At 39.9% G+C, this 22807-nt stretch overlaps 1 protein-coding gene across 2 annotated transcripts in view; it reads right to left on the reverse strand.

The window, feature by feature from the left end:
• LYST (lysosomal trafficking regulator) overlaps positions 1-22807 on the reverse strand; it is a 606044-nt gene that overhangs the window by 171483 nt on the left and 411754 nt on the right. The window contains exons 27-29 of one of the 2 annotated variants that reach the window (XM_053711081.1): positions 22090-22242; positions 20531-20692; positions 17383-17574 (exon numbers count right to left, since the gene is read on the reverse strand). In XM_053711081.1, coding sequence (XP_053567056.1) covers positions 17383-17574; positions 20531-20692; positions 22090-22242 — 507 coding nt within the window. The remainder of the gene's footprint in view (positions 1-17382; positions 17575-20530; positions 20693-22089; positions 22243-22807) is intronic. The other variant, XM_053711082.1, reaches the window with a different exon arrangement.

Genomic DNA, 22807 nt, shown 5'->3' on the forward strand with positions numbered 1-22807 from the left:
CTTCAATCAAGTTTGTATTACTTTATTGTGAACCATAACAAACATATCAAATTCTGCCTTAAAGTGAAATGATACCAAAATGTTGAAGCACTTGAAAGTGATGCAGAATAGCTGTAAAAATATCACATGAACATCTCTACGTAAAAAAGGAAGATATTAACCTCAAAATTTCCAAAGTATTTACATCCCATTGTAAAGGAACCTTAAGCAGCCAATCAGGATTCTAGTCCCAGGACTTGCAAGGGAGCGTGCATCTCGCATGTGCAGGCACAGTCATGTTATTTCCCTATTCAGTTTAAGGAAGATTATTATGAAATCTCATGAGATCCCAAAAAAAGCTTAGGAACTCAAATAGACTTGCATAACTCAAAGATTTACTTAAAGTGAAGTAAATCTTACCTAACATATAACCATTCAAGCTGCTTCTTGTTATCATACAAGTCATTTTATGGTGTTTCCATAAGGCAGACATAGGTGGTCAGTACAACAAACAAAACATGATACAAAAATGTAACTTCCCTTCAGGGAGGATGCTGCCACCAGGGGACTCTCCCTCTTTCCATTTTATGATCTCCCAAGCAGTGATGAATTCTGACTTTACTTGCATGCTTGAGGAAAAGAAAACTCTATAGTGATGTAACTTCTGATACTAAGAATACCAGAAGGAAGAGATCCCCATGTGTAAAAGATGTATTGTTGCACATTAAAGTTAGAAGATTCAAACTTTTGACATTTTTTTAATTAGCTCTGGAGAAAGGCGGTTGTTGCCACCGATACGCATGGAGATAGTAAAATATAATGACTGAAAAAGTGAAAAAAACATAATTTATGCTTACCTGATAAATTTATTTCTCTTGTAGTGTATCCAGTCCACGGATCATCCATTACTTGTGGGATATTCTCCTTCCCAACAGGAAGTTGCAAGAGGATCACCCACAGCAGAGCTGCTATATAGCTCCTCCCCTCGCTGCCATATCCAGTCATTCGACCGAAACAAGCCGAGAAAAGGAGAAACCATAGGGTGCAGTGGTGACTGTAGTTTAATTAAAATATAGACCTGCCTGAAAAGGACAGGGCGGGCCGTGGACTGGATACACTACAAGAGAAATAAATTTATCAGGTAAGCATAAATTATGTTTTCTCTTGTTAAGTGTATCCAGTCCACGGATCATCCATTACTTGTGGGATACCAATACCAAAGCTAAAGTACACGGATGATGGGAGGGACAAGGCAGGAACTTAAACGGAAGGAACCACTGCCTGTAGAACCTTTCCCCAAAAACAGCCTCCGAAGAAGCAAAAGTATCAAATTTGTAAAATTTGGAAAAAGTATGAAGGGAAGACCAAGTTGCAGCCTTGCAAATCTGTTCAACAGAGGCCTCATTTTTAAAGGCCCAAGTGGAAGCCACAGCTCTAGTAGAATGAGCTGTAATCCTTTCAGGAGGCTGCTGTCCAGCAGTCTCATAGGCTAAACGGATTATACTCCGAAGCCAAAAAGAGAGGTTGTCGAGGCCTTCTGACCTCTCCTCTGTCCAGAGTAAACAACAAACAGGTTAGATGTTTGGCGAAAATCTTTAGTAGCCTGTAAGTAAAACTTCAAGGCACGGACTACGTCTAGATTATGCAAAAGACGTTCCTTCTTTGAAGAAGGATTAGGACATAATGATGGAACAACAATCTCTTGATTGATATTCTTGTTAGAAACCACCTTAGGTAAAAACCCAGGTTTTGTACGCAGAACAACTTTATCTGAATGAAAGATCAGATAAGGAGAATCACAATGTAAGGCAGATAACTCAGAGACTCTTCGAGCCGAGGAAATAGCCATCAGAAAAAGAACTTTCTATGAAAGAAGTTTGATATCAATAGAATGAAGGGGTTCAAACGGAACCCCTTGAAGAACTTTAAGAACCAAGTTTAAGCTCCATGGAGGAGCAACAGGTTTAAACACAGGCTTAATTCTAACTAAAGCCTGACAAAATGCCTGAACGTCTGGAACTTCTGCCAGACGCTTGTGTAAAAGAATAGACAGAGCAGAAATCTGTCCCTTTAAAGAACTAGCTGATAATCCTTTGTCCAAACCCTCTTGGAGGAAAGACAATATCCTAGGAATCCTAACCCTACTCCATGAGTAATTCTTGGATTCACACCAATGAAGATATTTACGCCATATCTTGTGGTAAATTTTCCTGGTGACAGGCTTTCGTGCCTGTATTAAGGTATCAATTACTGACTCGGAGAAGCCACGCTTTGATAGGATCAAGCGTTCAATCTCCATGCAGTCAGTCTCAGAGAAAGTAGATTTGGATGATTGAAAGGACCTTGTATTAGAAGGTCTTGTCTCAGAGGCAGAGTCCATGGTGTAAAGGATGAAATGTCCACTAGGTCTGCATACCAGGTCCTGCGTGGCCACGCAGGCGCTATCAATATCACCGATGCTCTTTCCTGTTTGATTTTGGCAATCAGACGAGGGAGCAGAGGAAACGGTGGAAACACATAAGCCAGGTTGAAGAACCAAGTCGCTGCTAAAGCATCTATCAGTGCCGCTTCTGGGTCCCTGGACCTGGATCCGTAACAAGGAAGCTTGGCGTTCTGGCGAGACGCCATGAGATCCAATTCTGGTTTGCCCCAACGGAGAACCAATTGAGCAAACACCTCCGGATGGAGTTCCCATTCCCCCGGATGAAAAGTCTGACGACTTAGAAAATCCGCCTCCCAGTTCTCTACACCTGGGATATGGATCGCTGACAGGTGGCAAGAGTGAGTCTCTGCCTAGCGAATTATCTTGGAGACTTCTGACATCGCTAGGGAACTCCTGGTTCCCCCTTGATGGTTGATGTAAGCCACAGTCGTGATGTTGTCCGACTGAAATCTGATGAACCTCAGTGTTGCTAGCTGAGGCCAAGCCAGAAGAGCATTGAATATTGCTCTTAACTCCAGAATATTTATTGGGAGGAGTTTCTCCTCCCAAGTCCATGAAACCTGAGCCTTCAGGGAGTTCCAGACTGCACCCCAACCTAGAAGGCTGGCATCTGTTGTTACAATTGTCCAATCTGGTCTGCGAAAGGTCATACCCTTGGACAGATGGGCCCGAGATAACCACCAGAGAAGAGAATCTCTGGTTTCCTGATCCAGATTTAGTAGAGGGGACAAATCTGTGTAATCCCCATTCCACTGACTGAGCATGCATAATTGCAGTGGTCTGAGATGCAGGCGCGCAAATGGCACTATGTCCATCGCCGCTACCATTAAGCCGATTACTTCCATGCACTGAGCCACCGTGGGGCGCGGAATGGAGTGAAGAACACAGCAAGCATTTAGAAGTTTTGATAACCTGGACTCCGTCAGGTAAATTTTCATTTCTACAGAATCTATTAGAGTCCCTAGGAAGGAAACCCTCGTGAGAGGAGATAGAGAACTCTTTTCTTTGTTCACTTTCCACCCATGCGACCTCAGGAATGCCAGAACTATCTCTGTATGAGATTTGGCAATTTGAAAGCTTGACGCCTGTATCAGGATATCGTCCAGGTAAGGAGCCACCTCTATGCCTCGCGGTCTTAGGACCGCCAGAAGTGAGCCCACAACCTTTGTAAAAATTCTTGGGGCTGTAGCCAACCCGAATGGAAGAGCTACAAATTGGTAATGCCTGTCTAGAAAGGCAAACCTCAGGAACTGATGATGATTCTTGTGAATCGGAATGTGAAGGTAGGCATCCTTTAAGTCCACTGTGGTCATGTACTGACCCTCTTGGATCATGGGTAAAATGGTTTGAATAGTTTCCATCTTGAATGAGGGAACTCTGAGGAATTTGTTTAGGATCTTTAAATCCAAAATTGGTCTGAAGGTTCCCTCTTTTTTGGGAACCACAAACAGATTTGAATAAAACCCCTGTCCTTGTTCCGTCCGCGGAACTGGATGGATCACTCCCATTACAAGGAGATCTTGTACGCAGCTTAGGAATGCCTCTTTCTTTATCTGGTTTGCAGATAATCTTGAAAGGTGAAATCTCCCTTGTGGAGGAGAAGCTTTGAAGTCCAGAAGATATCCCTGAGATATGATCTCCAATGCCCAGGGATCCTGAACATCTCTTGCCCACGCCTGGGCGAAGAGAGAGAGTCTGCCCCCTACTAGATCCGTTGTCGGATAGGGGGCCGCTCCTTCATGCTGTCTTAGAGGCAGCAGCAGGCTTTCTGGCCTGCTTGCCCTTGTTCCAGGACTGGTTAGGTTTCCAGGCCTGCTTGGATTGAGCAAAAGTTCCCTCTTGTTTTGAAGCAGAGGAAGTTGATGCTGCACCTGCCTTGAAATTTCGAAAGGCACGAAAATTAGACTGTTTGGCCTTTGATTTGGCCCTGTCCTGAGGAAGGGTATGACCCTTACCTCCAGTAATGTCAGCAATAATTTCTTTCAAACCAGGCCCGAATAAGGTCTGCCCCTTGAAAGGAATGTTGAGTAATTTAGACTTTGAAGTCACATCAGCTGACCAGGATTTGAGCCATAGCGCCCTACGCGCCTGGATGGCAAATCCGGAATTCTTAGCCGTTAGTTTAGTCAAATGAACAATGGCATCAGAAACAAATGAGTTAGCAAGCTTAAGAGTTCTAAGCTTGTCAATAATTTCAGTCAATGGAGCTGTATGGATGGCCTCTTCCAGGGCCTCAAACCAGAATGCCGCCGCAGCAGTGACAGGCGCAATGCATGCAAGGGGCTGTAAAATAAAACCTTGTTGAATAAACATTTTCTTAAGGTAACCCTCTAATTTTTTATCCATTGGATCTGAAAAAGCACAACTGTCCTCAACCGGGATAGTGGTACGCTTTGCTAAAGTAGAAACTGCTCCCTCCACCTTAGGGATAGTCTGCCATAAGTCCCGTGTAGTGGCATCTATTGGAAAAATTTTTCTAAATATAGGAGGTGGGGAAAAAGGGCACACCGGGCCTATCCCACTCCTTACTAATAATTTCTGTAAGCCTTTTAGGTATTGGAAAAACATCAGTACTCACCGGCACTGCATAGTATTTATTCAGCCTACACAATTTCTCTGGCACTGCAATTGTGTCACAGTCATTCAGAGCAGCTAATACCTCCCCAAGCAATACACAGAGGTTCTCAAGCTTAAATTTTAAATTAGAAATCTCTGAATCAGGTCTCCCCGATTCAGAGACGTCACCCACAGACTGAAGCTCTCCGTCCTCAGGTTCTGCATATTGTGACGCAGTATCAGACATGGCTCTTACAGCATCTACGCGCTCTGTATCTCGTCTAACCCCAGAGCTATCGCGCTTGCCTCTCAATTCAGGCAATCTGGATAATACCTCTGACAGGGTATTATTCATGATTGCAGCCATGTCCTGCAAAGTAATCGCTATGGGCGTCCCTGATGTACTTGGCGCCATATTAGCGTGCGTCCCTTGAGCGGGAGGCGAAGGGTCCGACACGTGGGGAGAGTTAGTCGGCATAACTTCCCCCTCGACAGACCCCACTGGTGACAATTCTTTTATAGATAAAGACTGATCTTTACTGTTTAAGGTGAAATCAATACATTTAGTACACATTCTCCTATGGGGCTCCACCATGGCTTTTAAACATAATAAACAAGTATCCTCTGTTTCAGACATGTTTGTACAGACTAGCAATGTGACTAGCAAGCTTGGAAAACACTTTAAAGCAAGTTAACAAGCAATATAAAAAACGTTACTGTGCCTTTAAGAGAAACAAATTTTGACAACATTTGAAATAACAGTGAAAAAAGGCAGTTACACTAACAAAATTTTTACAGTGTATGTAACAAGTCAGCAGAGCATTGCACCCACTTGCAAATGGATGATTAACCCCTTAATAACAAAAACAGAATAATAAATTACAAACACGTTTTTTAAACACAGTCACAACAACTGCCACAGTCTACTGTGATTGTTACCCTCCTCAAACACGACTTTGAAGCCTTTTGAGCCCTTCAGAGATGTCCTGTATCATGCAGAGGGAAGCTGATTGTCTCTGTCAGTATTTTTAACTGCACAGAAAAGCACTAAAATAGGCCCTTCCCACTCATATTGCAACAGTGGAAAGCTTCAGGAAACTGTTTCTAGGCAAAAATCAAGCCAGCCATGTGGAAAAAAACTAGGCCCCAATAAGTTTTGTCATCAAACATATATAAAAACGATTAACATGCCAGCAAGCGTTTTATATTACACTTTTATAAGAGTATGTATCTCTGTTAATAAGCCTGATACCAGTCGCTATCACTGCATTTAAGGCTTAACTTACATTAATCCGGTATCAGCAGCATTTTTCTAGCAAATTCCATCCCTAGAAATATATTAACTGCACATACCTTATTGCAGGAAAACCTGCACGCCATTCCCCCTCTGAAGTTACCACACTCCTCAGAATATGTGAGAACGGCAGTGGATCTTAGTTACTTCTGTTAAGATCATAGAAATCACAGGCAGATTCTTCTTCTAATGCTGCCTGAGATGAAACAGTACACTCCGGTACCATTTAAAAATAACAAACTTTTGATTGAAGTTAAAAAACTAACTATAATACACCATTCTCCTCTTACTACATCCATCTTTGTTGAGAGTTGCAAGAGAATGACTGGATATGGCAGCGAGGGGAGGAGCTATATAGCAGCTCTGCTGTGGGTGATCCTCTTGCAACTTCCTGTTGGGAAGGAGAATATCCCACAAGTAATGGATGATCCGTGGACTGGATACACTTAAAGTGAAGGTAAAGTTAAATGTTATAGAAGACACCTAAGCATTTACCAATAGTACATTAATGCAGTCGCTAACTTTTTTTTATGTTACACCTATAGTTTTTATACTATTTATATTTTAAATCATGTAGCGTCTACTTGCCGACTCCTCCCAACCCATACTTCCGTGTTCTCCTGTGTTTGTCTTCTTGAGCGGTCCCACCCACTCTCTACGTCGCTCAGAAGCGCGTTCATGATGATCACTTGAACTGCGCATGCGCCAATACCCTTTGAAGCATAGTATTCAATGAATTACTATATTCATTCATTGTGTCAGATTCTTATTTGCTACACCTTCCTTGTCCTGTCTGTCTACGCTATTTGGGAGAGTCAAACTTTGGATATCTGTTAGCAAATTGCCTAACAGTAACACCAGCAAGTTGTTTTCCCATTTACGGATTTACCATCCTCATATACCATACAGACATAAAGACTCTGTACCTTTCTCCCCAATTTCCTACAGCAGCTCAGCTCTCACGGACCTGTTACCGCATAAGCACCAACTGGTAACATATCACAACATCACTCTTCATTCGGAAGGAACCTTGGCTGCTACCCCTCCTCACCCATACCTGCTTCTTGTGGGAATTTCAGCATCAAGATTACCCGGTTGTAGAAGTATTGTTGTTTAATGGACACAAGCCCTGCTCCAATCAGCGGGTTTGACTCCACCCACTCTGTGACGTCACCATCCTCCATGTGAGACTAACTATCTGCGGAGCAACTACAGTAAGAGTTTTCCTGCTGCTACTCCTTCACAGCTCTGTCTGAATTTCCATCAACTTGCTGTAACAGTATCACGTCCCCTAAAGTGACAGTACTACCTGATTCCTATTTACCCTATAAGTCAACAGCGCTAACTTACTTCACTGAGCATTGGACATTGTTTCATCTCACACAGATTGCACCTATGCTTGTGTATCCTTACCAACATAGATGTACAAGCTGTCCACTCTACACTTCTTCTGATACTCTAATACCACTGAGAGTCAGCTCTAAAAGAATATTGGTATCTGCACTAAATCAATCATACAGATGAGATCTACGGAGCATGCGTGTCTCATGAACGAGCATGGAGAATAAATTATGCTAATACGGGTTTAACACATGCGCTTAGCATTCGCATGATGTTGCAAAGAATGGGTTGAACCCCTTAAGGGGAAAAAGAGCATTGGAGGATCAAATATCACTCGCCTGTCAATCAATTTGACAAAATGGCGAGCGGAGTAAAGATTATCATCATCGGCTGTGTAAAAGGTTAAAAACAGCATTATATAATACAATATAAAAAATAGGATGAATGAAACTAGCCCTATTTTAAAAAAGGCTATAATATAAAGTGAACGAGTGTTGTTAACTTTACCCTCACTTTAACAAGAGAAAAATTATTAAAGACACAGCTTTTTAATTTGCACTTGATATTCGTTACTGTGGACTCTTCTAATGTTTGTTTGGAGCAATACATCTTTTACATAGTGGATCTCGTGAGTATCGCCCTCCAGGTATTTTTGGTACATCACTATTATGAGTTTTTCTTGAGCCTTCAAGTAAGGTTGGGGATTCATCATAGCTTGGGAGAGGGAAGCGCCAACATATCCATTCATCCATACATAGGTGGTGAGATATATATATATATATATATATATATATATAGATAGATAGATAGATAGATAGATAGATAGATAGAGAGATATCAAGGTTGTTGTGGAGTAAAGGTAATATATATTCTCTATATCTAAATATCAATTAAAACTAAATTTTAATTAAGCTAATTTACTATTTATAAATTTATAAAAAAGCGGGAAGGGTATGAGATTTGTCAAGGGTGAGGTAATATTCATCTGGGTGGACAAAAATTGCTGCACCAGCCATGAGTCTTTTATATCCCTTAAAGGGATAGTCTAGTCAAAAATAAACGTCCATGATTCAGACAGAGCATGCAATTTTAAGCAACTTTCTAATTTACTCCTATTATAAATTTTTCTTTGTTCTCTTGGTATCTTTATTTAAAAAAGCTGGAAAGTAAGTCTAGAAGCTAGCCCATTTTTGGTTCAGAACCTGGATAGCGCTTGCTGATTGGATGGCTACATTTAGACACTAATCAGCAAGCGCTATCCAGATGCTGAACCAAAAATGGGCTGGCTTCTAAGCTTACATTCTACCTTTGTAAAATAAAGATATCAAGAGAACTATACTATCCCTTTAATGAGACACAGACGGATGGTTAAAAAGAGCTACTGATTAATAATGTCAACTATAAAAACAAAATTTATGCTTACCTGATAAATTTATTTATTTCTTGACACAATGAGTACACAGATAATATAATTACTATTGAGAATATCACTCCTGCCCAGCAGGAGGCTGCAAGGAGCACCACAGCAAAGCTGTCAAATATCACCTCCCCTCCCTCTAACCCCAGTCATTCGACCGAAGTAAAGGAGAGAAAGAAAGCAACAAGGTGCAGAGGTGTCTGAAGTTTATAATATACCAACAACCTGTCTAAATAACAGGGCGGGACGTGGACTTGTGTCAAGAAATAAATAAATTTATCAGGTAAGCATAATTTTGTTTTCTTTCTAATGACACAATGAGTCCACGGATCATCTAATTACTATTGGGAATCAATACCCAAGCTAGAGGACACAGATCATACGGGAGGGACAGACAATGTCGTCTAAGTAAGGGGCTACTGCTATACCCCGCGGCCTTAGGACCGCTAGAAGGGACCCTAGAACCTTTGTAAAGATTCTTGGTGCCGTGGCCAACCTGAAGGGAAGAGCCACAAACTGGTAGTGCCTGTGTAGAAAGGCAAACCTGAGAAAACGATGATGATCTTTGTGTATCGGGATGTGAAGATAAGCATCCTTTAAGTCTACGGTAGTCATATATTGACCCTCCTGGATCATAGGAAGGATGGTTCGAATAGTCTCCATCTTGAAGGATGGGACTCTAAGAAATTTGTTTAAGATCTTGAGATCCAAGATTGGTCTGAATGTTCCCTCTTTTTTGGGAACTACAAACAGATTTGAATAGAAGCCCTGTCCCTGTTCCTCCTGCGGAACTGGGTGGATCACTCCCATAACTAGGAGGTCTTGAACACAATGTAAGAATGCCTCTCTCTTTATCTGGGTTGCAGATAAAAGTGAGAGATGAAATCTCCCTTTTGGGGGAGAGGTCTTGAATTCCAGAAGATAACCCTTGGACACAATTTCCAATGCCCAGGGATCCTGGACATCTCTTGCCCAAGCCTGGGCGAAGAGAGAGTCTGCCCCCTACTAGATCCGTTTCCGGATCGGGGGCTGCTCCTTCATGCGGTCTTAGAGGAAGCAGCAGGCTTTTTGGCCTGTTTCCCCTTGTTCCAAGCCTGGTTAGGTCTCCAGACTGGCTTAGACTGGGCAAAAGTTCCCTCTTGTTTTGTGTTAGAGGAAGTTGAAGCTGCGCCACTCTTGAAGTTTCGAAAGGGCCGAAAACTAGACTGTTTGGTCCTTAATTTGTTGGACCTATCTTGAGGAAGGGCGTGACCTTTTCCTCCAGTGATGTCAGAAATGATCTCCTTCAGTCCAGGCCCGAATAGGGTCTGTCCTTTGAAGGGAATGTTGAGAAGTTTAGACTTTGAAGTCACGTCAGCTGAACAGGATTTAAGCCATAGCGCCCTACGCGCCTGAATAGCAAAACCTGAATTTTTAGCCGTTAGCTTGGTTAAATGAACAATGGCGTCACAAACAAATGAATTGGCTAGCTTAAGAGTCTTAAGCTTGTCAATAATATCTTCCAACGGGGTTTAAACCTGTAGAGCCTCCTCTAGAGACTCAAACCAGAAAGCCGCAGCAGCAGTGATTGGGGCAATGCATGCAAGAGGCTGGAGAATAAAACCTTGTTGAATAAAAATTTTCTTAAGGTAACCCTCTAATTTTTTATCCATTGGATCTAGAAAAGCACAACTGTCCTCGACAGGGATAGTGGTACGCTTCGCTAAAGTAGAAACTGCTCCCTCCACCTTAGGGACCGTCTGCCAAAAGTCCCGTGTAGCGGAAACATCTTTTTAAAAACAGGAGGGGGAGAGAACGGTACACCTGGTCTATCCCATTCCTTAGTAATAATTTCAGAAAACCTTTTAGGGATTGGAAAAACATCAGTGTAAGTAGGTACTGCATAGTATTTATCCAATCTACATAATTTCTCTGGGACTACAATAGCGTCACAGTCGTCCAGAGTTGCTAAGACCTCCCTGAGCAATACGCAGAGGTGCTCAAGCTTAAATTTAAATGTAGCCATATCAGAATCAGGTTGAAGTATCTTCCCTGAATTAGAAAAATCACCCACAGATTGAAGCTCCCCTGCTTCAGCTTCAGTACATTGTGAGGGTGTATCAGACATAGCCACTAAAGCGTCAGAGAGCTCTGTATTTATTCTAGTCCCAGAGCTGTCTCGCTTTCCATGCAATCCTGGCAGTTTAGATAATACCTCTGTAAGGGTATGATTCATAACTGCCGCCATGTCTTGCAAGGTATACGCAATGGGCGCGCTAGATGTACTTGGCGTCCCCTGAGCGGGATTTATAGGTTCTGACACGTGGGGAGAGTTAGACGGCATAACTTCCTCCTTGTCAATTTCTTCTGGTGATACATTTTTTAAAGCCAGAATATGGTCTTTGTAATCTATAGTAAAATCAGTGCATTTGGGGGTTCCACAATGGCTTCTAAACATAATGAACAATGAGTTTCCTCTAAGTCAGACATGTTTAAACAGACTAGTAATGAGAACAGCAAGCTTGGAAAACACTTTAATAACTGTTAACAAGCAAAAAATAAAAACGGTACTGTGCCTTTAAGAGAAAAAAACAATCACAGAAACTGCAAAACAGTGAAAAAAGCAGTAAATTTTACGAAATTTTTACAGTGTGTATAATAGACTGAAATAGCATTGCACCCACTTGCAAATGGATGATTAACCCCTTAGTTTCAAAAACGGATCAAAAAAACAATATAAACGTTTTTAAACAGTCACAACCAACTGCCACAGCTCTGCTGTGGCCCTACCTGCCCATACAACGGCACAAAAACCCTTTAGAGAGGTCCTATATGTTCAGGGGACTCCTTCAGGGAAGCTGGATGTCTCAAGCTGCAAAAACTACTGTGAAAATAGGCCCCTCCCAACCTTAAAAAACTATCCCTGGGTAATATCTAGTCAGCCATGTGGAAAAACTGGGCCCCAGAATAAAGTTTTATCACCAATATGTAATAAACGTTTATATACCTCAAGCAAAAGTTATATCTATTCAGTAATGGGAGTAAATAACAAAAATATTACCCTTTACAGCAAGCATGATACCAGTCGTTATTAAATCACTGTAATAAGGCTTATCTTAAATAAATCCGGTATTGTCAGCATTTTCTAGCTTATCATCTCTCTAGAAAAATTTAAAACTGCACATACCTCAGAGCAGGAGACCCTGAAGGCTATTCCCCCAGCTGAAGTTACCCATCTCTTCAGTTATGTGTGAGAACAGCAGTGGATCTTAGTTACAAACCGCTAAGATCATCAAAAACCACAGGCAGACTCTTCTTCAACTTTCTGCCTGAGGCCAAAATAGTACAACTCCGGTACCATTTGAAAATAATAAACTTTTGATTGAAGATAAACTACATTAATGCACCACATCTCTCTAGCTACTTCCCTTGTCGAGAGCTGCAAGAGAATGACTGGGAGGTGGCAGTTAGGGGAGGAGCTATATAGACAGCTCTGCTGTGGGTGACCCTCTTGCAGCTTCCTGTTGGGAAGGAGAATATCCCACAAGTAATGGATGAATCCGTGGACTGGATACACCTTACAAGAGAAATAGACAAGGCAGATATTTGACCCTTTAGTGAACTTGCTGATAAACCCTTCTCCAAACCTTCTTGGAGAAAGGAAAGAATTCTAGGAATCCTAACTCTACTCCAAGAGTAGCCCTTGGATTCACACGAATATAGACATTTACACCATATTTTGTGGTAAATCTTTCTAGTCACAGGTTTATGAGCCTGAATCATGGTCTCAATGACCGATTCCAAAAATCCAGACTTGGATAAAATGAAGCGTTCAATCTCCAAGCAGTCAGCTTCAGAGAAACTAGATTTGGATGGAGGAAGAGCCCTTGAAGAAGAAGGTCCTTCCTCAACGGAAGTCTCCAAGATGGAAGGGATGACATGTCCACCAGGTCACGCCGGTGCAATGAGGATCACCGACGCCCTCTCCTGCTTGATTCGAGCAATGACCCGAGGTAGAAGAGTGAAATAGGTATGCAAGACTGAAATTCCAAGGTACCGCCAGGGCGTCTATCAGTACTTCCTGAGGGTTCCTTGACCTCGACCTGTACCTCGGTAGCTTGGCATTCTGCCGAGATGCCATGAGATCCAATTCCGGCTGACTCCATTTGAGAATCAGGCTGGAAAACACTAACTGATGGAGTTCCCACTTCCACGGGTGAAAGGTCTACCTGCTCAGGAAGTCCGCCTCCCAATTGTCCACTCCTGGGATGTGGATCACCGACAGACAGCAATTGTGGGTCTCCGCCCACTGAATTATCTTGGCTATCTCTGTCATGGCCAAGGAATTCCGAGTTCCTCCCTGATGGTTGATGAAAGCCACTGAAGTTATGTTGTTCGACTGGAACCTGATGAACAGGGCCGAGGCTAACTGAGGCCAGGCCAGAAAAGCATTGAAGATTGCTCTCAGCTCCAGAATGTTTATGTGCAGAACAGACTCCCACCGAGTCCAAGTTCCCTGAGCCTTTAGAGAGCCCCAGACTGCTCCCCATCCTAGAAGGCTGGCATCTGTTGTCACAATCACCCAAGAGGGTCTGCGAAAGCAGGTTCCCTGGGAGAGATGATCCTGAGACAACCACCAAAGAAGAGAATCCCTTGTCTCCTGCTCCAGCTGTATTCGCGGAGACAGTTCATCATCTCCGTTCTACTGACTGAGCATGTTTAACTGCAGAGGTCTGAGGTGGAAACGGGTGAATGGGATGATGTCCATTGCCGCTACCATCAGACGGATTACCTCCATGCACTGAGCCACTGATGGCCGAGGAGAGGACTAAAGAAAAATCTTTGATTTCCTGACTTCTGTCAGAAAAATCTTCATTGATAAGGAATCTATTATTGTTCCCAATAAAATTACCCTTGTATTTGGAACTAAGGAGCTATTTTCCAAATTTACCTTCCATCCGTGAGATCGTAGGAAAGACAACAACATTTCCGTGTGGGATCTTGCTTGTTTAAAGGATGGCGCCTTGTAAACCCTGGAGTACATACATCTTCTTGAGTAACCCCTCTAATTTTTTGTCCATAGGATCTTTAAAAGAACAACTATCCTCTATGGGAATAGTAGTCCTCTTAGCCAGAGTGGAAATTGCCCCTTCCACCTTGGGTACTGTCTGCCAAGACTCCTTGATAGAGTCCGCTATAGGAAACATCTTTTTAAATATAGGGGATGGGGGAAAAGGGATACCCGGTCTCTCCCATTCCCTAGCAATAATCTCTGTAGCTCGATCTGGTACAGGAAAAACCTCCACCATGGAAGGTACATAAAAATATTTGTTTAGCTTACTGGATTTCTTAGGATTAACTACGACCGTGGTGTTGGTGTCGTCCAGTGTAGCTAAAACCTCCTTAAGTAACAGACGGAGGTGTTCTAGTTTAAACCTGAAAGATTCAACTTCAGTATCAGCAGAAGGAATTACACTGTCTGAATCTGAGATTTCACACTCAGATGCTACCGAAGTATCCTCCTCCTCAAGCCTCTGGGAGGGGGCATTCGAAATAGCAACAACTGCATCAGTAACCTCACTTACTGAATGTCTAATTTTTCCTCTTGCGCTTTCCCTGCAGCATGGGAAAAGCAGACAACGCATCAGAAACCGCAGAGGACATGAGGGAAGCGATGTCTTGCAACGTAACTCCAGGTGAAGTTAGAGAAGAAGCGCAGGGCACTGCATGTGTGGGCGATAAAAGTTGTGACACTTGAGGAGAAAGCTGCGGCATATATTGAAACATTGTCATTAGACTTTTTAGACAATATTGGCTCAGAAAAAAGTCTATCACTGTAACTTAAAGTTCTCTCAATACATGAGGAACAGAAAGGGATTGGTGGTTCAACATTAGCATCAAAACATAAACATGTAACATTTTGCAGAGCCTCTTGGTCCATCTTAACTCACAATGCAACAAATTACCCCTAAATAAACTTATATTTTTGATAAAATGAAAATACAAAAAGACGTTACTTTTGTCTTTAAAACAGACTCGTCTTAGGATCACAGTGAAAAGCTGTCCGGATTAGTCTTAAGCGCTTATCTTGTGATTCCCTGCGTCTGAAAACTCAGCTGTTTAGTCACAACTCCGATCCGGAAGTGAAGGATACAAATGGCGCGCAACAGTGATTGCCGCCTCAGCAAGCCCCGCCTCCTGCTGGGCAGGAGTGATATTCCCAATAGTAATTAGGTGATCCGTGGACTCATCGTGTCATTAGAAAGAAATATATCTGTTAATTGTTCTTAAATGTATAAAGCTGCACTGTATCCTGTTTCTTTATCATTCATCATTCTGCAATCCCATTACAATGTTTACTAGAACTTTCAATATCTAAGATTTAAATTCTCAACTTATTCTGCTTGGATTTGGTAGTAATTTAATGCAATATAATCTGAGTGCTCTGAAAGGTTATCCTGTTTTTTCCTCTGATAAAGTCTGGCCCTCTTACTCACGTTCCCTGGTTTAGAAATTCAAAGTTTGTGAGGTACAACTAACTTTATTGTAATGAACAGGATTAGAGTCAGTATTGTAGCTTTCCATCAGCGAGAGAACGATCCTTCAAACTCAGTCAATAACGGGTGGGGGAAACGTCAGTGTCTTTTTAAAGGGACATAAACCCTCAATATTTTCTCTTTCATGAGTCAGATAGAACACACAATTTTAAACAACTTTATTTCCAAAGTACTTCTATTATCAAAATGTCTTCATTTTCTTGTTATCCTTTGTTGAAAAGCAGGAAGGGAAGTTCAGGAGTGTGCACGTGTCTGCAGCACTATATGACAGCAGTTTTACAACAATGTTATACATTAGCATGAGCACTAGATGACAGCACTATTTCCTGTCATGTAGTGCAGACATGTGCATGCTACCTATCTAGAGATCTCTTCAACAAAGAACAACATGTGAACAAGGCAAATTTGATAACAGAAGTAAATTGGAAACTTTTTTAAAATAGTTTTCTCTATTTGAAAAATTAAAGAAAAAAATGTGGGTTTCATGTCCCTTTAACAAAATATCAAATTCTTTTAACATATAATAGCATCGATAATATGGTGCAGACCCTATATGGAGGGTGCTTGTAGGCACATGCCTATTCTGCCTAATTATAAATCCAGCCCTGACGGCATGGAAAGTTCCACTCTGTAAAAGGCACAAATGGGCTAAAAGAGGCTGCACCCTGTATGGGTACCTTCCCATAAGTCATGCTGCCGAGCTCTGATTTTAAAAGATTTATTGCGTCATGCAATCCTGAAAGTGAAAATCAACCCTAGTGCTTGTGAAACGCTAGGATTGACTATTGAAACAAACAAAAGGGACTTTCATTCATGAAGTTTAACATACTTCATGCAGAAAGTTTCTTTATTTGTTTCAAGCAATCGCCGCTCCTAGTTGCTAAGGCAACCCACGGCAGACCGCTGTTTTGTTAACAGGTGACGTTTTCACCTCTTAGCAAATAGCACGCGGGAAAGCCGTTGCCCAAAGGCACTACGATGGATTTACCGCGTCACCTCTAAAGCCAAACAACAACCTGCCGTGGGCTGCCTAAGCAGCTCAGAGCGGCGATCAATTGAAACAAATAAAGGAGCTTTCTGCATGAAGTATGTTAAACGCAAGGGTTGACTTTCACTTTAAATGCAGATATATGTTATGCCTACATAAACAATAGACTTTACTATCCAGTGAAGAATAATAAAATGCAACTTCTTTATTTACATTTAAACAAGTGTATATGAAAAAACAGATGAAGCAGATGCAATCAACTGCATTTTATTTTTTATTATGTTTTATTAAAGGGAAAAACAAGTTAAAGGGACAGTAAACACCAGAATTTTTGTTGTTTTAAAAGATAGATAATCCCTTAATTACCAATTTACCAGTTTTGCATAATCAACACAGTTATAATAATATACGTTTTACCTCTGTAATTACCTTGTATCTAAGCCTCAGCAGACTGCCCCCTTATTTCAGTTCTTTTGACAGACTTGCATTTTAGCCAATGAGAGCTGTCTCCATGGTAAATTCACGTGTGTGAGTTCAATGTTATCTATATGAAACACGTGAACTAATGCCCTCTAGTGGTGAAAAATGATCAAAATGCATTTAGATTAGAGGTGGCCTTCAAGGTCTAAGAAATTAGCATATGAACCTCCTAGGTTTAGCTTTCAACTAAGAATACCAAGAGAACAAAGCAAAATTGGTGATAAAAGTAAATTGGAAAGTTGTTTAAAATGACATGCCCTATTTGAAACAAGAAAGTTTTTTCTGGACTTGACTGTCCCTTTAATATCATTAAAAGCACAATATAAATTGAGATTTCATATTTATTACCTTGGTAAATTAGACGATTAACAGCTAAAACTGTCAGCCTCTGAAGTCTTTGAACAAACTCAGATTCAGAAGCCCTGATTGGGTTTTCTTGACTCATTCGTCTTTGCATCATCACTGTGAGCTCATTGCTAGCGACGGAGCGCATCTTCATTAGTAAAGGGTCAGATTGCGCAAGAGACAGTCTGTGGGAACCTATGAAGTGAAAATTAGTAGAACATATTCAGTGACCATAATAATGTGGTTTATTATTTATATATATATATATATATATATATATATATATATATATATATAACATTTTAGAAGAGAGACGTTTAATTAAGGTTATTACAGATATTTTTCTAGTAAATATGTTATACATACTTTACATATCACTTGAAGTATGTAGTATCTTAAAGAGACAGTGTACTGTAAAATTGGTTTCCCCTTAATGTGTTTACAATGACTTGCTATACCAGCTGCAGTTTAAAATGTATGAGAAATAGATCCTTTGTGTATATTTTTGTATATGAAATAGCTATATCTGCTAGTTGAAGCCACACTACAACCAGGGACAGTAGACCTCCTTAGCTATGTTTACACAGAATCTTCCTTTTCTTATCTCTCTATATACAGTGAAACCAATAGAAATAATTAGAAATAAAGATGGAAAATGAACATTTTATTAACTCTCTGTCCCACTACCCACTGGGTGTCTAATTTCTTCCAAACCATCTTGTTTACATAACTTTCTATAACCAGTAATGAAATATTTACTTTAGGTGGGTATACAACAGGTAAAAGTAGCTATTTCAAAAGTCAAAATAATGGTAAATGCTATATTTGTAAACAATTTAATACACTCTAGCAGGTAAAATGTATCTTTGGGTACACATTAAAGGTGGGGGGAAAACAGTGCACTGTCCCTTGAAATAGTAAAAAGAAAATTACTCACAAAATAGTCTTAAGACCCCAATGTTATTTTTAAAGCTTTTAAAAAGTAAATTCAGTATGAAAAGATGATTAATATTAAGAAAAATTAATTTATTCTTCATACCATTTATCATGATATATCATGATAATGGATATTAATGTATTAATAATAATAATAAGTATGCATCAATGTTAATAGTAAACTATTAAAATTAAAATTTTGAGAGTGCATTCTATTAATGGAACAATGCATTTAAATAATTCCTTTGTTCCATGTAAAGGAGGGTGTTTTAAAATGGATTTTATTTTTTTGGCAAAAATAGGGGAGTAGTCCAGTCAGCAATGGGTAACCTAAGTCGCACACACAACCTTGCATTACATGCTAGTTTCAATTTAAACAGCTTTTCCGTTTGTTTTGTTTGTGGAAGAAAATCCGCTTAACCTATTTAATTGACGCTTTTTCATGTGCAAGAAAGAACAAGTTTTAATTACAATGCGGAATAAGTAGAAAACGGAAAGAGCGCACTTGGAAACCCAGAGGGTAATATACGTATAAGCGTTTATTAGAAAATCCTCGTTAGGTAGGTTTTTTACCTGACAAGGATTTTCTAATAAACGCTTATATTTTATCCTCTGGGTTTCCAAGTGCGCTCTTTCAGTTTTCTACTTATCCTGTTTGACATTCGTGTGCAGAGTTGTCACGCTGGATATGAGCTGCCTTGACCTATGACCCAGAGACTGGTGAGTAAGGGAATGTGTTCCCGCCCTCTCCCGTTTTGATCACTGGAGGATGTACAAACCTAGAGCGCTCCGCTGAGCAGATTCTGCTATACATATTTAATTACAATGCTCGTTTAAGGCGCTCTGAATATGTTGTTAAGAGAAAAACACTACTTTATGAAATGTTGTACGATTTTTAAATTTAGCAAAAGGTGCAAATGAATAGTGTCATTAATAAAGGAATATCATACTCTATATACACACACAATATAATTTAAAGGGACGGTAAACAGTAAGCACTGTATATGAATATATGCAGTGTGAAAAAAGTTTCTGAAAAGCAATGAATAAGTGGTTTTATTTAAGCAGTTACTATTTCCTTCCTTCTATTCTCCTTCTGGTTGTCCTTCTTCAAAATAAAAACACGTACACATCATTTTTAAAAACTTAATTTACGAGCAATATCTGTGCATTCTATATATTCATATGCAGTACTTACACAAATTACTGGCTATGTAAGACAAGAGCACCCAAACTATTTTGTATGAAGGGCCATTTACTCACACTGTGGTCGGGGGCCACATGACATTGTACTCATGGGACGTTGTTCAGACAGCCCTAATTTAAAATTACTATTATCACATTCACATATAGAAGACAGAGGCAATCGCTTGGGGTTGCCATTTCTCTTGCCTGGTATTTCGGGGCTGGACTATCTTTTTTTTTTATTTTTTAGGTGGGATGATATACTTCCGGAAAGTTCTCCTATGTGAAAGAGGTTGCTCACCCCGGGTGACCCGCTAGAGATTAAGCAACTGAGCAATTCTCCGTTCCTGGGAGAACGCTTCACTTTCTTGTGTATACATTTTATCACAGTATATGGTCAGCATTGTGAGCTCAGAATGAAGTATGTTAAACATACCAGAAAACTCATTACTAGGAAATTATTAAAGGAATACTAAACTTTCTTTCATGGTTTGGATAGAGCATGCAATTTTAAGCAACTTACTTATGTTTTTTAATTATTAATGTTTCTTCGTTCTCTTGGTATCATTGTTTGAAAAGCGGGAATGAAAGTTCAGAAGCCGGCCCATTTTAGGTTCAGCACTTGGTGGCTAAATGTAGCCACCAATCAGCAAGTGTTATCCAGGGTTCTGATCCAAAAATGGGCCGGCTTCTAAGCTTTCATTCCTGCTATTTCAAATAAAGATACCAAGAGAACGAAGAAAAATGTATAATAGGAGTAAATTAGAAAGTTGCTTAAAATTGCATGCTTTATACGAATCATAAAACACAAAATTTGGGTTTAGTATCCCTTTAAAGTGAATAGATAAATGAATCCTCAAATCTTAATCAGAATATTAGTTAGATTAGTGGAGATTTTATTTGGAAAATATAAAATAAAAAAAAAGTTAATATGATATCCAAGTATTATTTTGTGAATAAAAACATTTCTACGGAAATGTTTTTGGGTTTTTTTTTGGCAGCTGGCACAGCTTGTTTCTCATTACTACACCTGTTTCTTCAGGAAATGCATATCCTGCGAATCCAACGAACGTGGGAGAGGTTGGTTCTTGGCTTAATATATTGTAACATGGGAGCATCGGAAGCTGTCCGTAGGAGCAAAAGTGCTTTCTTGGAAGGCGTGGGATAATGCAATCTTTCATTGCAATTGAACCTTTGTTTCAAATAATCATAACATGTTTGTTACTGTAATGTAAACATCTGTTTAACTTAATACATCTGGTGTAGAGCAGCGCTTGGCAAAATTGTTCAAAATCTAGGAGCCACTCCATCAATTTAGGAGCCAGAAACTTTTGACCAAGCAATAGTGCAATGATAAAATGGTCTAACAAATTAGAGCATTTGCTTTTTGCACTTCTATGTCCCTTTAAAGGGACATGAAACCCAAAATGTTTCCTTCATGATTTAGATAGTGCATACATTTGTAAACAACTTTTCAATTTATTTCTATTGTCAGTTTTGCTTCATTCTATTGGTATTGTTTGTTGAAGAAGTAGCAATGCATTACTGGGAGCTAGCTGACCACATTGTTACTCCATGACAAGAGGCATATTTGTCCAGCCACCAATCTGCAGCTAGCCCACACTTCCTAAGCCTACCTCGGTATACTTTTGAACAAAGGGTACCAACAGAACTAAGCCAATTAGAAAAAAAGGAATTTGTTAAGATGTTTTAAAATTGTATGCTCTATCTGAATCATAAAAGAAAAATGCTTGGCTTCATGACCCTTAAATATTGTAGTATTTATAATGTACTGTCACAAATGTAACCTACCCTTATTTTACTTGTAAGTATATGAACTGTAATCTACCCCATGAATGTATCAAACTATATATAAAGAGCTTTAAGAATAAAATCATAATCATCATAACAATATTAAGAACAACAATATATAATTTTAACAAAAAAAAAGCAATATTCAAAAACCATATTTACTTAAGAAAAGACAACTGCTTACAAAACTATACATAATCTGGGCATTTTTAAAGGCAATCATATCTTAACAACAAATATGAAAACAATTATAGTATAATATAAACTGCTAGGTTATTTATTTCCACAATGCGTTACACTTAGTATAAATCATGAAAGAAAAAAATTGGTGTTACATGTTCCTTTAATTGTTAAAAAGATAAATCCAAGAATGTTTAAGATGTCAACTCTCCTATAATAAAAGTTAGGTCTGTGCATTCGGGTCATTCATTATGAAAAAAGTTTTTCAGTGCAACTTTATTAGCTCTATGCATTCGTATCAGTCGTTATGATCCAAATGCGGAAGGCGGCGTCTGCTTGCGTCATTCTGCTCTTTTCTGAGCCGCATTTATTCTTGTGAAAGCGAAACACACTAATATCTGCAGTGTGTTTTGACTTTCACAAGAATAAATGCAGTCCTAAAAAGACTCGAATGATGCTAGCTGCCGCCTTTTTCCGCATTCGGATCATAACGACTGATACGAATGCACAGAGCTAATAAAGTTGCACTGAAAGACTGTAATTAAATGAACTATCATTGCCTCTGATTTGCAACCATTACAAATGTTCAGTACTAACCAGCAATACTTTTCCTCTTTTGGTAAATTGCATGATGCGGCGTATGAGTGAAATGGAAGGAACTTGCAAGACCTTGAGAATCCTGGTTTGCTGTTGTTTTTATAAACTCAATAGCAGACTGTAAGACTTTGAACTGCAGGTTGACAGCCATGTCTAGAAAAAGGACAGAGAGAGACATAATAGTAAGACAGAATAATCCTGGGTAAAATATTTTATTGTTAACTGTAGTACAAAAACAGTGTTTGTTTTAAAGGGACATTAAACTGCTGAGTACAACTACTTATCACCGCACTATTGCTTTCCTCCTGTACCTGCAACTCTCTTTAAAGCTGTTCTCTTATTTTGCCTCATTACAGAATCCAACTGCTAAAACTCTGCATTTTATACTGGGCTCACATATTGTTGGATCATGTGACATAAGCCGTACGCTTTAAGAGATCTGTGATGTTACTGGCTTTTTCACAGCTATTAGGAGAAACAAATCATCACTCCAAATGGAATGACATATACGAGTTTACGAGTGCACACTTAGCTCCCTTGTGTTACAGGGAATATTAAAACTTAATTTTTAATAAATCAGATTAAAATGGTAGATACCTCGGTTCTAAGAACCTACACATACATTAACATCAAATAAGACACAGTGGAAAACCTGTATAGGTAAGCTCCATAAAAAGAGAAGAGAGCTTACAGCATAAACCCCGGTATTCCTGGACGA

This window comes from Bombina bombina, chromosome 4 (assembly GCF_027579735.1).
Source record: "Bombina bombina isolate aBomBom1 chromosome 4, aBomBom1.pri, whole genome shotgun sequence".
Classification (NCBI taxonomy): domain Eukaryota; kingdom Metazoa; phylum Chordata; class Amphibia; order Anura; family Bombinatoridae; genus Bombina; species Bombina bombina.